Source organism: Petaurus breviceps, unplaced genomic scaffold, assembly GCF_028583685.1.
Source record: "Petaurus breviceps papuanus isolate PSGF00001 unplaced genomic scaffold, PetGlider_PUasm1.0 151, whole genome shotgun sequence".
Taxonomy (NCBI): Eukaryota; Metazoa; Chordata; class Mammalia; order Diprotodontia; family Petauridae; genus Petaurus; species Petaurus breviceps.
Window position 1 is genome coordinate 20,499,137 of NW_027185712.1, and position 17,381 is coordinate 20,516,517.

Sequence of the window (17,381 nt, forward strand, 5' to 3'; positions counted from 1 at the left end):
TAAGGGAAGTAAATGACTGGTATTTCCTGACCTAGTTCACACAGTGCCAGCTGATGGATGAAGTGATTCTCCTAGAAAACACTCTACAGGGGAACAAGCCGTCAGCTTCCAATTTTTTAATCTTGGGAAAATGGGAACAATGATGGCTGTAATATTTATCTAACTGGGTTGTGAAATCAAACGAGATGATTTATGTAAAACACTTTCCCCATCTTTAAATGCTATGTAAACATAGTTCGGTTATTAAGTAGACATTATTATTAAGTATAATGTTTATAATAAGTAGTATAATAATTATAATAAATACATTTTATTATTTAGTAGACATCATTCAGTTATTATTGTTAGGCTATTATTGTCAGCAGCAGCATTGCTGCCACCATTACCAGCGAACAGGGAGACCACTTTGAAGAACTGGAATTCAATTTGTTCTGTGAGTTTACAAGACAGAACTTCTGGAAGAAATAGAAAGAAATCCCCAATACAGATCAGAAAATTGAGACAAATAGGTTTTTTTCCTAAGATCATATTGCATATTATTAGCCCTTACATTTGTAGTCCAGTTAGTTGTTGATTGCCACATGGAACTGGAAGTTCAGCCTAAATAGGTGCCTTATATGTTAAATCTCCATTTGCTCTTTTGGATGCATTCCTTTGTGGGGGGCCAAGTCTACCAGATTCTTGAGCTTGTGTCTGAGTCCAGAGACTTGTGAGTCCAATGAGTCCAGAGACTCATTGAGCTATGTCCAAGTCTGGACTTGTTGACTTGTTAGAATCCAGGAGGGTGGAAAGTCCCCTCTGGACAGGTGTGCCATATCTTTCCCCAAGAAGAATATTTGGCAATTAGTATCAAGAGTTATTTCTGTGTCTCCTACAAGCAGTCCAGGCATGTGGGAAGCAGCTTGGTAGTCAAGGTCTTTTGCTGATATCTATATTTTGCTGAGTGCATTCCTGAGCCTGATAAACTGGTGATTCAAAGTTCACTGTAAAACTTTCCATGCATAAACAAGAAAGATATGTAATCAATTATACTACTCTATTAAACCAGCATTGTTACCCAACTATGCTCTCCTAGCCTGACTCTTTAGTTCACCATTTGTCCTACACCGTCAGTTGTTGGCATTCCTTACCTAGGGAGTGGCCTTCTAATTCAAAGTAAAGTTTAATATATTTATATTTTAGTAAAAATAAAATAGTCATTGCTGAAAAAAAAGTAGTACCTCTATTTTGAAATCCAGAATAAAACTCAGACAATTTAAAAATGGTGGTTCTTATATCAAGTTGGCTTGAATATAATAATATAAATTAGTCTTTATGATTAAAGGTAAAGTAGTGCACATATTAGAATTTTAATACCTATATTTCTTATTGTTTTAAAATATCTGATGAAAATGAGGTTGGGACTTTTGAGGAAAAATTATGCATGTATACATAAATACTATATATTATATGTGTGTATATACACATAAATATATATAGGTATCATATATGTACACTTTATATACAACTGATGTCTGTGCCTCCTCAGTAAACTGGTTATTATGTCTCACTAATCAAGCCAAGCTCAGTCCCTATGAGGCAAAGATTACATTAGTTCCATGTCCAATATCTTCTGCCATAATAGTTAAATGAGGAAGCAGCCTCACACTGAGAGTCAGGGATCCTAGTTTCTAGAATTGTAGGATTTAGATATATGATAGATCTTAGATCTATTAGTTCAACTCTTTCTCAGCTCCTGTATGAGGAAATTATGGGTCAAAGAAGTCTAATCAAAAGCATTTATTAAATACTTACAATGAGGGGCAGCTAGGTGGCACAATGAATAGAGCACCAACTCCGGAGTCAGAAGGACCTGAGTTCAAATGTGACCTCAGACACTAGACACTAAAGTGGTGCTTTCCCCCTCCAACACCCCCCCCAAAAAAAAACCCAAACAAATAAATACCTATGATGTGCCAGACACATGTACTAAGCACTGGGAGTGCAAAGGAAGGCAAAGGACAGCCCATGCTCCTAAGGAGCTGACAGTTTAATGAAGGAGATGATATTCAAACAATTATGTACAAATAAGATGTATACAATCACTCACTCACACCCACATACCCATATATATATATATGTATAAATAGGTATGTGTATGTATGTTTATATATACAAATGTATATATGTTTATATGTGGAGATGGATGATTGGATGGAGAGAGAGTGATAGAGAGAGATGAATAGATAAGTAGACAGGTAGGTAGATATGTAGATAGATGGATTGAGGAATGGCTGGATGGATGGACAGATAGATGGACAGACAGGCAGGTAGATAGATAAATAGACAGACAGACAGATAGGATAGATAGATAGATAGATAGATAGATAGATAGATAGATAGATAGATAGATAGATAGATAGATAGATGATAGATAGATAGATAGAGAGTTTCAGAGGGAAGGCACTAGCTTTAAGAGAGATTGGAAAAGGCTTTTTGTAAGTGAATTTTTAACTCCAGGAGACCAGGAGAAAAGAGGAGCAATTGGAAGATGAAATTTTTTGTACAAGGAACAACAAGGAGGCCAGTGTCGATGGACAGGAAAACACATAAAGAGGAGCAAGGTATACAAAGACTGGTAAAGTAGGAAACAGCTAGATTTTAGAGGGCTGCAACAATAGAAGAGAAGATTTTATATTTGATCCTGGAGGTAATAGGGAGCCACTGGTATATGTTGAACAGGGGATGTAACATGGGCCAGACCTGAGCAGATCAACTTGGAGGATGGACTGGAGAAGGGAGAGATGAGTCACAGAGATGGAACAATAAGTTATTGCAATAGTCCAGGTGTGAGGTAAGGAAGGCCTGTACTAGGGTACTGCCAGTATCAAAGGAGAGAAGGGGCATATATGAGAGACATAGTGAAGGTAGAATGGAAAGGATGTGGCAGTTAAATGAAACATACAAGATCATATAGGTAATTAACAGTGGAGTTAAGATTGAAAAAATACAGTGCCTACACCATGACTCCTCCCTGGTTCTACATAGGCAAGTACAATTATTATTACTGAAATATTTAGTGAATATTTATTAAAGTTTACACATTACTTTGAAGTTTGAATTTATGGCAGAGACAGATGAGTTAGATGGCACAGTGGCTAGAGCTGAGTTCAAATTTGGCCTTAGATACTTACTAAATCATGTCAGCTTGGGCAAGTCACTTAACCTCTGTCTGACTCAGTTTCCTCATCTATCAAATGGAGAAAATAATTGTATCTACCCTCCGAATTGTTGTGAGATAAGTAGCAAATGAGATAATATTTTTGAAGTGCTTTGCAAACCTTAAAGCACTTTAAATCTTAAATGCATTATGATGATGATGAGGGTGATATAGTAGAGTTGTTGTTGTTGTTCAGTCATATACAAATCTTTGTGACCCCATCTGAGGTTTTCTTGGTAGAGCTCTGGAGTAGTTAGTTAGCCATTTCCTTCTCCAGCTCATTTTAAAGATGAGGGAACTGAGGCAAAAAAAGTGACTTGTCCAGGGTCACATAGCTAATAAATGTGTCTGAGTGGGGCGGCCAGGTAGCACAGCGAGTAAGAGCACTGGCCCCAGAGTCGGGATGACCTGGGATCAAATCCAACTTAGCACCCACCCAGAAACACCTGGCCATGTAACCTTGAGCAAGTTACTTAACCCCAATTGCTTTAAAAAAAAAAATAAAAATAAATGTGTCTGAGAAGGGATTTGAACTCAGGTCTTCCTGACTCTAGGCCTAGCACTTTACCTATTGGGTTACCCAGCTGCCTGACATAGCAGAATACTATTTTTATTCTTACACTAGGTCATAGTAGACCTTTAAAAATCAATCATTCAGTCTACCAACAATCAATGTTGCGGTTATAACCTCCACATTTCTAGAATCTAACTCCTTTCTACTTACAAAGCCACCACCTTAGTTCAGGCCTTCATTATTTCTTGCCTGTACAACTGACTTCCTAATTGATCTCTCTGACTCAATTCTTTTCCCATTGTAATCCATCTTGCACATAGTTGTCAATGATTTTTCCTTTAGTAGAGATCAGACCAAGTTATTCCCTCACTTAAAAAGCTCTAAAGACTCCCTAGTGGATAAAATATAAACTCCTCTGTTGGGTTTTTAAAGTCCTTCACAACATGGGCCCAATTTTTCTTTCTATCCTTCTATATTATTTCTCTCCCTGAACTCTACAATTCAGTCAAACTGGCATTGCCTCTGTTCATGGCATTCCATTTCCTGTCTGCTCCATGCATTTGCACTGACCAGCCTCCATGCCTAAAATGTGCCCCTTCCTCATCCTCTGCCTCCCAGGATTACTCTTTTCCTTCAAGATATGACTCTTGCCTTTCCCAATCCACCTAAATGCTAGTGACACCCTTCCTTAGCTCCCCTGCATATAGTTACCTAATATTAATTTTGTATTTATTTTGCACATATTTCTTCTGTAAATATATATTGTCTCCCCTAACAAAATATTAGCTCCTTAAGAGAGATGGTTTCATTTTTTTGTATTTGTTTCTAAGTATTTAGTACAATCAATACCTGACACATAGTAGGTGCTTGAAGAATGTTTGTGGATTATTTTTATTTGCATACATAATTAACAATACATTGGGAACCTTATATAATCAATATGAATTGTACATTTATTCCAACTTTATAAGGCTTAAAGAATAATTTTTATAAATCAAAAGTCTTAGTTCTTCTATTAGCTAGTTGTAGAATCTCTGGCAAATCACTTCATCTCTCTGGATTTCAACACGATCTGTAAGGTTCTTTTCATTTCCAACATTCTGAGATTCTAAAACTATAGTGATCATTGCAAATCCATCCTCTTTCCTATAAAAATAGCTCAGAGTATCTTAGCACTTTGATATATAAAAATAGCCCAAAATATGCATTAATAATGGGTCAGAAGTTTCATAGAATTACAGAGGGTTCAAATTGTAAAGAACCTTAGAAGTCATCGGGTACTGCCCCACCATTTTAGAGATGAGAAAACCAAGACCCCTGAAAGTTAAGTGACTTGGTCAAAGTTGGAAAGCCAATTAGTGAGAAATCTAGGACTTAAACCCAAATCTTTTGACATTTAGTCCAGTGTTCTTTCCATTACACCATTTAAAGAAAATTATTTTTTATTGACAAACTATGTAAAACTCACATATGTCTTGTATCTATTTACTCTTATCCATTAAATACCCAAGTTATAGTTATTAGAAATGCACAGAAGTATTGTGCTCAGCCTTACCGCCTCCATTTTTGTAGCAGAGGTAAGGAAATCTCCAAACATTAGCAAGGTCTACTGCAAAGCCAATCACGGAAAGGAGAAAGTCAATCTTTTTGCTCCAAGTCTCTCTTTCTTCTGTTTCAATGCTGGTTTGGGCTGGGTTAATGAGAGTTGAATTGGTGAATTGCATTCCATTTTGCTCTTTAACAAGAATGAGCTCCATTTCCTTGGGGCCCATGGCATTGGATTCTTTAGCCACCATTGAAGACATCTGTCCCACTGGGGATCTAGTTTTAATTATGCACAGACTTGGGAATGATGAAATATTATGAAGCTTCTCAGCTTTTCCCTGTGTGGGTCATCAATGTAAGAAAAAAAAAGCAAAGAAAATTGTTTAACAGACAAGAACCACTTGTAGATATACCACGTATCATGTGGCACTTAATATGATGGAATAGAAAAGGGAGATAATGGAGAACCAAGCTATAAAGCACCTATTAAAGGGAAAGGGTGATAAATATGGATGTTCTTCTTACATTAAAAACAAAGTATAACTTTCCTAATTTGGTGTTCTGGTACCAAAAAACTTTCCCTGCTTTGAGTACAATAAAGTTTATTTACTGATAGTAATTTAATATTCATCAAAATCATGGAACCTTTAAAAATAATATATGCATTTGTTTATTCTAAAATATAAAGTCAAATATAGATAAGCAAAATCATTTCAAATAGATATAAAATGTAGCTATCTGAAGAACACAAAATCAAAGACATCATCAAACCATTCTTCTATGAATGTCTACTGATATGCCATTCACCCCATACAACCTCTCTTACATTCCTTCTCCTCTGACCCCCTTCTCCCACTACCAAACATCAAAGAAATGTGCACATAGCTTCCTGATTTATAATATCAACTACCAATTCAAAGAGAGAAAAACCAGGCACAACTAATATATCCAGAAGCTTTACCATATAAGTAAATTTCTTTGTAACATATTAAAGGGGCACTTAAAACACCTCAAATTTATTCATAATTAAGACAATACCTCCTACTTTAGGTTTTTCTTAATATTATACTTTTTTCAATAGTTAGAATCCAACAGGATAAGTTGGGTTAAAATACTAATTAGGATCATAGTTTTCATACTCAAAGAGACATTTAGGAGTCATCTATTCAAACCCATTGGAATATTCCCTTTTTAAAGATAAAACTAAGGCCCAGAAAAGTTGTGACTTCCTCATGGTTATGCAGGCAAGTAGTTGTTTTTGAATCCAAGTCTGTCCACTCCAAACTTATACTTTCATTCTACCATGGTGCCTCATCCTTTAGCATTTTTCATCCCAAGAACACAGAACTGTAAACATGATGGTCACTTCTGAAGTGATTCTTTCAATGAAGCTCTTTTCAAAGGAAACCACTTTAATGTCAAATATTTCCTTTTTGTTAAACATTTTGCAATGTTTGATTCATGTTTTCCCCAAGGGCAAACTCAACAAATAGGCTTCTTAGATTTCTGTTGCTTAAAGATGCATTAGGCTTAGGAAATACTTCAGAAAGAATCCAGTAGAAGGTGGCATTAATCTGTCTAGATTTCAAAGCTTTGACATTTGTGCTTTGTAAAAGGTCATTTAATTTTTTTCTTCAGTCACATATATGAACTTGAAATGAAAATTAAGTACATCCATTTAACACACACACACTCACACACACATATACACACCATTTTGGACATTGTAGACACAAATTCCCAAAGCTATAGCTTCGGAAGGTAAATATTTTTTTTTTCTCTTGTATAAAGTGCAATGGGTGTCCAGACTCATAGCCCTCTAAAGAGAGAGCTTTCAACTAAGTTCAATGGGGAGAGGGTGGAACTGGACACGTTTTCCTTTTGCTTCATTAAGTACTGTGACACCGGAGTAAAGATTTCCCCAGCCAGGAATAGTATTTCTTATAAAGCAATCACTCCACCCTAGCTAACCCCCAATGAATCATCTTTCTTACAAAGCTCCTTAGACAATGTATTTGTTGAGAAAATTATTTTTTTTGGACGAATATTGGGGGATATGCTTGCCGATCACAGGTCCCTTTATGTCTGGGAAGAGCGAACCAGACTCGTTATGTACTGTCAGGTTCTTTGATTCACTAAAGAAGGAATCGTGACATGAAACCAACATCAGCAAACACATACTGGCCGCCCACTGTGTTGACCGCACCATACTCTGAAGAGACCCACCTGTTTAAGGAATTAAAAAAAAAAAAGTCAGTGCCCTGGGAAAGATGGACAGGATTGTTTTCTCTGAATCTATGGTCTCCCTTTAATTTGTTTTCTTGCATGGCAATATACTCTGCAAACTGCAGCAGCTCCTTCCAGTTCACCAGGGCTTTAGAAAAAGCAGGACTGAGAAGAACCAGATTGCTTAGGGGAGGTGGGCAGTGAAGTACCAGACTCCGGAGCGGGGATGCTGCACGAACGCCCAAGAAATGAGAGTTTCTTCGGAGCTTGGGAGGGGACTGATTCTCTTAAAGACTCGACTCCGGATTTCAAGTCCTGGAGCACAAAACAAAGACGCCTCTTCACTTACTCCAGGGGCGAGGTAGCTAAAGACACAGAGCAGAACTGCTAGTCTTGCTGATTTCAAATAGGCCCATTAGTGCCCACGTTTAGGTTTTTCAATAATTCCAAGTTGCACTTTCAGTGCTAACTCTTCACAACATTACTTTTCGGGGTGTGGGGGTACTTTCTACTTACTACCGTCTCTAGTTAACTCTTCTCTAAATCGCTGCCTCTGTTGACCCCCGTGGACACAAGGCTGAGAATTCTGGTACCTTAAGGGACTCCCTATGCCCTGACCCAGAAAGAGCTCCTCAGACAGGTATGGTGGAGGAGATTGGTGCAAAGCCCCTCTCCCATTAAAAGGCTGACCCGAAGGAACAGCGGGAAAAGTGGGCTATTAGGGTAGATACAGGAGCCTGGGGGGGAGAGTTGGAGTCCATTAGACCCCGGGGCAGAGTGGTAGGTGGGCAAAGGAGCAGCCAAGTAGGTACTTAATCCTAGCAGGGGTCAAGGGCTTCTTCCCGAGTCGCTTCCTTACCTGGTTATGGAGGAAGTCGGCCCTCCAGATTATTATTTTTTCCAAGACTCAACTGGTCTGTCTTAGTTTCACCTTCATAGAAGGACTTCCAAGCCTGCGGGGCTGCCTCGCAGACTTCTCTGAAGACACGAGCCCGCGGGACCGGCCATTGGCTCTCTCTGGGACTTCAATGCTCCTTTCAGTCTCAGCTTAGAGCTCCCGGCTCCCGAGTCCTCCCTCTGGCCCCGCCCCCCCCCCCCCCCCCCCCCCCCCCCCCACTCCTCTCTCTCCACTACTGGGGCCAAATTCTTCCTCCCTCCCTCCTTCCCACCTCCAATCCCCGCCTCTCTGATCGAAGTAGTGGCCTTCTGACCTCCAGCTCCGTATCGGGAGGTCCCAAATCTCAGGCTCCTAGGGGAACATTGAACTCAAGTAGTCAAATCCCCCACCTCCGTTCCGCCCTTCTTCCCCTCCCCTCGCCGAGGAAGGGTTTGTTTTTGAAGAAGGGGAAGCGAGAAACAGAGAAGTGAAGGGGCTAGCTCACCCAGTACATCCCTGCACCCTGTTTTCGGAGGTGATGGCAACTGCAGAAGGCTCCCTGACTTAAAAGTTCAGTCCCAAATTTTTAGGGAATCGGTATAGAGGGATCCTGCTTCCGTGCTGGGGAAAAAGATACCTTTTTCTAGCCTTTCAGCCAAAGCCCTGACCTCATGCACCGAACCAAGCAAATTCCTGACCACAATGCTTCCTTAGGTCTCCCGGAGCCTCTCGGAGAGCGAGTCTTAGCTTAATCACATCCCCTGCCTTTAGTCGCTATGCACTAGGGCTTAGGCCCTTCCGTGTAGTTTGTGAGAGTGGAAGGTTTGTGGGAGGAATGGGCTAATCCAGAAGAAGCAGTTATAGATGGACTTTTTTGGAACCTATTTCTCACTCACCTACCTAGGTGGGCAGATTGGTCTAATGGAAAGAGGGCTGCACTTGGAGTCAGGAGGACCCCTTGGGTGACTAGGGTAAATCACTTAATCTCTCTGGGCCTCAATTTCCCCATCTGTTAAATGGGGGTGGGTAGAATAGATGGTTTCTACCTAAATTCCTTCCATTCATAAATCTATGACTTCTGCTATGTTGGACACTTACTAGCTACGTGGACCTGGATAATTTTTTCAACCTCTCTGAGCTGCTTCATTTGTAAAATGGGAAAGAATAATAACACCTTAGGATCATCCCGAGCTTCAAAGGAGATAATGTACAGAAAGCAAGTTTCAGAACTTAAAAGTAATTTCTGTATGTTAGCTATTTACGCTTTTTTTTTCTTTGCACAAGGCTGAGGAACCTGATGAACTAAACAGTTTGTTTTCTATGTTTACGAAAAGCTGCTCAATGTTCTAGAGATGCGTTAAATTGTAAAAATTCCTGGTCTTATGAGTGCTAGCCAAATCAGAACCCAAGAGTCTGACCTTAACCGCGGGTCCTAACTAGTTTCCCGAGTCCTCTTCACCCTCTGGGATTCAAAGAGCTTTAGAAAGTTTTAGAGTTAATCTAATTAAGCACTTTAGAGTTAATCTAATTCAACTTTTCCTTTTGCAGATGAGGAGATGATAAGTATACAAATGAGGAGGTCCAGAGAGGTGCCTTGGCTCTGGTAAAATAACTTGTGGCACAAATAATAGTTGGTGGCAGCGTCAGTACTGGAGATTCCCGAATCTTCCGGGTACTCTTTCTACTAGACCATTGCTGACTTCATTGGGACCCCTTTGACTAGCCCGAGAAGTTGAGATGGAGCTCCTGGAAGGCCGGCCCCATAGACCCGATTTTTTTTTTTTTAATTACTTATTTTTCCTTTGTCTAACTTACCATGGGACACCTAGAGCATAAAATACAGCAGGACTGGGGCACATCTGGCAGCTTTTTGCAAAGAGGGAATGGGAGATCAAAACGACCCTTCGGGGGCACTTACCTTCCAGGCAAACCTCTCAAATCTTGGCGTTGAAGCTAACGGGAGCCCCCTAGCATGTCAGACCCTCCTGCGCCCAGTCTCAGCGTCCCAGCTCAGGACATTTCCATACAGATGCCGGGTTCTCCACCCCCATTCAGGGTCCGTGATCTCTCCAAGATTCTCTGTTTTCTTTTCCGGCTGCTGAGCTAGCTCTGGTAAATGGATTGCCTTTAACCCTCCTCTCTCCTCTGTTTAGCTGGGCGCCTCTACTAGCAGTGCTTGGGGTGCAAGTTTACTCGGAGAGGTTGGCCAGAAGCTCAGACTCTTCCTCTAGTACGATAAAGTAAGGAGCACAATATCCCTTGGAAAGGCGTTGCATCCTTCCTTTGCTCGCCCCACCACCCTCCACCCCAGCTCGCTAAGACGTTTATAGAGGAGGGAGGGTATCCTCTGTACTTAAGCTATCCTTGGGGCTAACTGAATTGGTCCAGAGGACTGGTTGTTTTAGCGGTTGCGATGACTAGATTCTGCATTTTCCAAGACAGTTGCAATTAATTGAATTGCATGGAGTCACTAGGGCTGAACTAGCACTCTGAAACTGACAACAGGTTTAGAGGGAAGAGTTTCCTTGTATTTTACAATACAAATATTCAATTCAACTCAATTATATTCAATAAACATTTACTAAGCCTCATGCGTTAAAAGCACTTTGTCATAAAAAAAAGATGGCAGTTCTTGCCCTCATAAAGCTTATACTTTGCTGTGCATAGAGAGAAATGGGGAAGAATGTGTGTGTACAAATAAGCAAATATAAGGGAAATATAAAATCATTTCAAGAAGGAGAGAATGTCTTTTGGGTCAGGAAAGGCTTCACAGTGCTCACTGAGTTGTGCATTGTAGGAATCTAGGGATTCTATGAGGCAGAAGAAAGGAGGGTGTGCATTCCAGACCTGTACAAAGTCATGGAGGGGGGAGATGGTATATTCTCAATTGGAGCAGCTGGCATATCAGAAAGACTAGGAAGGAGAGCTCCTGAAGGGAAGTTATAGGAAAAGAGAATGGAAAGGGAAGTACATTACAAAAACATCAAAGCATCAAAAGCATCAGACATTTTAGTGTCTACTAAGTTGAAGGCACTGTGCTAGGCTCTGTGTATTAATAAGGCAGTATATTGTTTTCAAGGACCTTAAAACCTAATGGGAGGGGTCAACTTGACTGTGTATGCCTAGGGTAGGGGGCTGTCATGACATGCAAATCAGGTAAGTTACCCTAGCTGAAGTAGCACCATCTCCTCCAGACCCTGATGGAGCTACACCAGGGCCCTAAACCTAAGAGTCTTTGGAACAGCAGAAATTCTGGTCTAGTGTCCAGTGATATCATCCAGGGAAGCAACTTTTTGGTGATTTGGTTGTTGTTGTTCAGTAGTGTCTTGACTCTTGGTGATCCTGTTTGGGGTTTTCTTGGCAAAGATACTGGAGTGGTCTTCTGTTTCCTTCTCCAACTCATTTTACAGATAAGGAAATTGAGGCAAACAGCGTAATGAGACCTGCCCAGGGTCACATAGCCAGTAAGTGTCTGAGACCAGATTTGAATTCAGGAAGATGAGTCTTCCTTACTCCGGGCTCAGTACTCTATCCAATTTACAATCTAGCTATTCTTCTTTGGAGATCCAGCCTGACAACTATCAGTCAGTAGGCGGGGAAAAAAAAAACATTTATTAAGCACCTACTATGTGTCAGCCAGAGTGCTAAGTGCTGAAGATACAAAAAAAAGCCAAAGACAGTCTCTGCCCTCAAGAAGCTCACAATGTAATAGGGGAAGGTAATACATCAGAAGAAACTGAGAAGGAAAGATGGAAGGGTCACTGGTGTGGGCATGATGAAGTTCAGAGGACCAAAGTCATGGGAGAAATGATAGGATAGCTGGAAGATCTGGGAGGAGCTTCCAGATGCCTGCCCTTCACTCTATCCAATCAGAGGAGGCCAGGACTCCTGGGCAGGGGTTACTGAGGAGGTAGGAGTTTCAAAACTGGGTGTGAGGTTGTAGCATCATGAGTTTCTGGAGATTTAACTGCTCCTGCAGTTGCTGCAGACACATATATTGAAGACCCAGGAAAGAAAATTTTTGAACACCAAAGCTGTTGGCACTATCAAGTGCTTCAACCCCAGAGGTACCATGGGACCTTTCTATTTCTCTCTGAGTTGAAACCTTCCATGTGTCTTTTCTTCCCCCTTAGAATATGATCTCCTTGAGAAGCCTGCCTTACTTTTCCGTTTGTATCTCAGTGCTTAGCATAGTGCTTTGAAACAGAGTAAGTGCTTAATAAATGTTTGATTCACTCATTCTCACTCTCTTGGCTACTAGTCCCTACCCAGGAAACCTGGGACAATATATATTCTTGGTGCTGCCTGGTGTTCTGAGACCAGCTCCTCACAATATTACAGAAGTAGTAGTTCATAGTGTTAGACTCAGAGTCAGGAAGAACTGAGTTCAAATTCTTTCTCAGGCATTAGTAGTGTGACCCTGGGTAAATCACTTAAGTTCTTTCCTGCTTCAGTTTCTTAATCTGTAAATGGGGATAATAATAACACCTACCTATCAGGGTTTTATGAGGATCAAATGAGATAGTTATGTGTGAACTGCTTTTCAAATCTTAAAGTGTTATTATAATGTGAGATATTATCATTATTCTTAATAGGAGGAAAACACAACAAATCCTTAAGCAATGCCTTATCAGTGAGGCCAGTGATTTTGCACAGCCCTGCCTTAAATCCAAGTTACTTACAAGTCATTATTACATTATCTTCCCCATGTCACGGTCCTCTTAGAGAATGAAAGACAAACAATAACCTGTGAGCAGCAGTAGCTGCCCCGCAGGAGATCCAACTAGCTAGTTGCAGTTGGGCAGTGCATCTCTTCCTTCCTTCCTCCCTCCCTCCCCCCCCCCTCCCTCCCTTCTCCTTCCTTCCTCCTTCCTTCCTTCCTTCCTTCCTTCCTTCCTTCCTTCCTTCCTTCCTTCCTTCCTTCCTTCCTTCCTTCCTTCCTTCCTTCCTTCCTTTCCTCCCTTTCTCCCTCCTTCCCTCCTTCTTTCCCTCTGTCCACACAGAGAATCATACCCTTACCTGCTGGTGCTCTGCCTACAGGAATATAAATTTTGGTTGCTGATAACTCACAAAATATCTTGGAGTTTACAAGCTAGATTTCTTTTAAGAACCAAGCCTTAAACCCAAATCACTCTGACTCTCATTGATTTACCAGTAATAGGTCTCAGCCCAAACCTCATTCGGTCTTTGTTTGGGCTCTGATGGCTCAGAGTGAGTGTAAATAGCAATTGTTTTGAACAGAAAACCTGAGGATCTTTGCCTAACAGATGGACTTTTTTTTTTAACTAGGTAAAGAGGCCATTCTCTGTCTCATTTCTTCCTACCTAACTTTAATCAATGCATGGGCATTGCTTTAGACAAACTGAGACCTGGGAAAAACCTTAGTTTAAAAAGACCAAGGTCTTCCATCGCATCCTGGGCCATCTCTAGTCATCCTGATCTGTTATCTTGCCACTGGACTCAGATGGCTCTGGAGGAGAAAGTGAGGCTGGTTACTTTGCACAGCCCTGCCTCACTTAAATTCAATTCACTTGCAGATCATGACATCATCTTCCTGATGTCCTAGTATTCTTCTTCAAGAATAAGGACAAACAACAACAATCCCAAAGACACATGCAAATCTTTAGTTACCACACTAATAGCAGGCTTTTCCCTCAAAAAGCACCACCCCTACATTTTCTGGCTTACCACAGTTCTCTGGAGGTTGGTGGGGATGTGTGTTTTTATTCTCTTTCCAACTAATAGCAACTTTTCGTGATGCACTTCCAGCAATCTGGGAGGTTATAAGAGAAGTCAAGAAAGGATTACCTACTGTAACACTTCCCCTGTGAAGATGTGGGAAAATCCCTCCAGAATCCTTCTCTCGAAACCATTGCCACTACCCCTACAAATCCATCTTTCTCCTTACCAGTTATCGGCCCTATCTGTCACCATGTACATCTTGGAGTAGACATGCTTTATTTGTCCTAGTTACTTAACAAGAGAGGGGGAAAATTGAAGAACTTGCTATATATAAACAAAACCAAACTTGGAAAGCTACTATCATCTCAATGTGTCTCTACAACTACCCTCTCATCCTTAGAAATACAGGTGGAAAGGAAACAGCTTTGGGCTGAGAATGTTTGCTTCCCAGGGGATCCATGACCCATGAATCTTGCTAAGCCTCAGATTCTTCATCTGTAAAACGGAAGGGAATGGAGCAAGCATCTATTAAATGCCTACTATATGCAGCTAGGAGGCAAAGTGAATAGAGTGCCAAGCCTGAAATCAGTAAGACCTGAGTTCAAATGTGACCTCAGACACTTAAAGCTTCATGACCCTGGGCAAGTCACTTAGCTCCTTTGTCTCAGTTTCCTCATCTGCAAAATAAGCTGGAGAAGGAAATGGCAAACCACTTCAGTATCTTTGCCAAGAAAACCCCAAATGGGGTCATGAAGAGTGAGTTGGACATGACTGAAATAAGTAGAGACAGTAAGGATTTGAGGCAGGATTTTAATTCAGGTCTTTCGGACTCCAGATTCTGTGCTCTCTCCACTGAGCCACCTAGCTGTTCAAGATAGTACCATGGAGATAATACGTGTAGTACTGAACCTTGCATGATTCCCCTTCCCCCCAGCAGGCTGGTTGTAAGGATCAAATAAGATAAGGTATGTAAAGGGCTTTGTAAACCTTAAAGCACTCTACAAAGGTCATCTATTATTATGAATTATTCTCTGCAGTCTCGGAGGAAGTATCTCTTCCACTCTCAGGCTAATCCCTATGCTATGTAGATCCCCTTCCTCCCCAGGCCCTGAGCCCTTTGCTCCCTTATTTATCTCTTTCCTCTCCCACATTGCTTTTGAGTTCTCCCCCTCCAAATGGCTCCTTGCCAGTTTGCCAAAGTCTCTTCTGTCTTGGGGAAAAAAAACCCCAACTTGCCCTTGTCACTAAAATCCTTTCTATCTATTCCACTATTCTTTGCTTCTTCACTGTCACAATTCCTGACTGAGTGCTATATCCACCATGCTTCCAATTGCTTGTCATTTTCTAACTTAAAAACCTACTTCCTACCCTTTGGAGAGTGGACATATGACATCTCATTGCGAACTGGAAAAAGTGCACCTTTGTAATATGGTTCTGCTCATGCTATGTTTAAAATATTACCACTACAGCCAATTTTATCCACTGCTCCATGAAATGTTGATGAATTTCTTTAGCAGGAAGGAGAGCCCTTTGCCCATGAAATACATGTAGTTGTTGTCCAACTCTTCTTGACCCCATTTGGGTTTGTTTGTTTTTTTTTGGCAAAGATATTGGATGATTTGCCATTTCCTTCCCCAGTTCATCTTGCAGGTGAGAAAACGGAAGCAAATAGAGTTAAGTGACTTTGCCCAGGGTCACACAGTTTAGTAAGTCTCTGACGCTGATTTCAAACTCAGAGTCTTCCTGACTCCCGGCCTGGTACTCCATCCACTGTGCCACTAACTGCCCTTGAGGTTAATCTTTTTTTTTTTAACAATAATAGTTTTCTTTTATGTAGTGCTTCAAGGTTTGTAAAGTGCTTTACAAATATTATCTCATTTTAACCCTATAAGAACTCTGGGTGCTTACTATTAGTCAATTTTATAGACAAGGCAGGCACAGTTTAAGTTCCTGGGCCAAAGGCTTCACAACCAGCAGAAGGTTCAATCCTCTCTCCACTGCATCTCCTAGATTGCCTCAAGAGGCAAAGAGCAAATCCTGTGTATATCTATGGGGCAAACAACCAAACAAATATGCCTTTTAAAAGGCTTGGTGACAATCTCTTAAAGACTACTTTTAAGATAAGATAGAAGTATTACTCCAAGAAAGCATACCTTCTCATAGGTAACTTCTCCAGGTTGGGAAATGGTGTTTCTTTTCTCATAATTAAGATTATAGTGTCATAGGTACTAGAGCTGGAAGGGATCTTTAAATATAAAGAGATTTCAAGAATCCCTACATGTAGAAACTAAATAAAATGTTCTAAATAATAAATTCCATAAGTTTTCATTAAATTAAATTTATTAAATTAAAAAAACTGCCAAAGGATTATATTTTCCCTCAAAAAGAACTGTATACAGAGGCAAGATGAAGGATTACACTACAGCACACCTCCACAAAACTCCTCCAAACAGACCTAGAAAATGCATCAGATTATATCCTAATGGGAGAAGCCAGGAAAAATCACAGTGAGTCATTTGTCCAGACCAGGTCAGCATAGGGAAACAATATAGAGGTCTGAAGACATTGAGGATGAGATCTGGTGTGGGTCACTCCAGTGCCTAGGCAGAGGCTGTGCACTAAGTGGAGAAGATGTCTTGGACCCATACCAGGGCACCACTTGGCCCATGCTGGGACACTGTGATCAGGATAAAGACCAGCTTGCAGCTTTGTCACCCACTACTCAGTTGCAGGTCACAGACCCAGGGCAGAATGGACCTGTGCCTGGGAGTAATGTTCTAGGGTAAGGAGACTCTGGGACTTTCCTCCTGAGAAAGGAAGAAATTTAGGAGCAAACAGCTGCAGTATGTGGCTCAGAGCCCCTGGGAGAAGAGCAAAGACTCAGTTCTAGTATCTAGCCCAGCCAGCAGAAACAGCAATCCCAGGCTACAGGGAAGCTGACAATCCTGCCATTCTGAACCAACAGAATTTTTCAGCTGGCTGAGAGTGACTGAATCCAGCAGCATTTTATTGGTGCTCACATAGAAACCCAGGTCAGGGGCTTGCAGAGCTTAGACCAGGGGGAGAGCAATCAGATTTTGCCCTGAATCAGACCACGCTGGGAACACTGAAAGCTTACAGGTCTCTAGCTTGTCCCTGAGATCTGGAATAACACAACACTCAAAATGACAAGAAAGTAGCAACAGAACCAGCCCAGTCCTTCCCTTGAGAGGTATGGCAGAGTTCAGCCCAAATAACAAGTCCCAAATCAGGAAGTAAGGTGGGCAAAAAAAAAAAAAAGAATCCCACTATAATGTTGACAGGGATGCTTAAGACACAAACAGAAGAGAATAATTCCA

General features: G+C 41.0%; 1 protein-coding gene across 1 annotated transcript in view; it reads right to left on the reverse strand.

Annotated features, from left to right (window-relative positions):
* Positions 1-8,593, reverse strand: part of SLC6A3 (solute carrier family 6 member 3) — a 105,538-nt gene extending 96,945 nt beyond the window's left edge. Inside the window, exons 1-2 of the mRNA XM_069076467.1 lie at positions 8,344-8,593; positions 5,269-5,596 (exon numbers count right to left, since the gene is read on the reverse strand). Coding sequence (XP_068932568.1) covers positions 5,269-5,518 — 250 coding nt within the window. The 5' untranslated portion in view covers positions 5,519-5,596; positions 8,344-8,593. The remainder of the gene's footprint in view (positions 1-5,268; positions 5,597-8,343) is intronic.
* Positions 8,594-17,381: the final 8,788 nt, after the last annotated feature.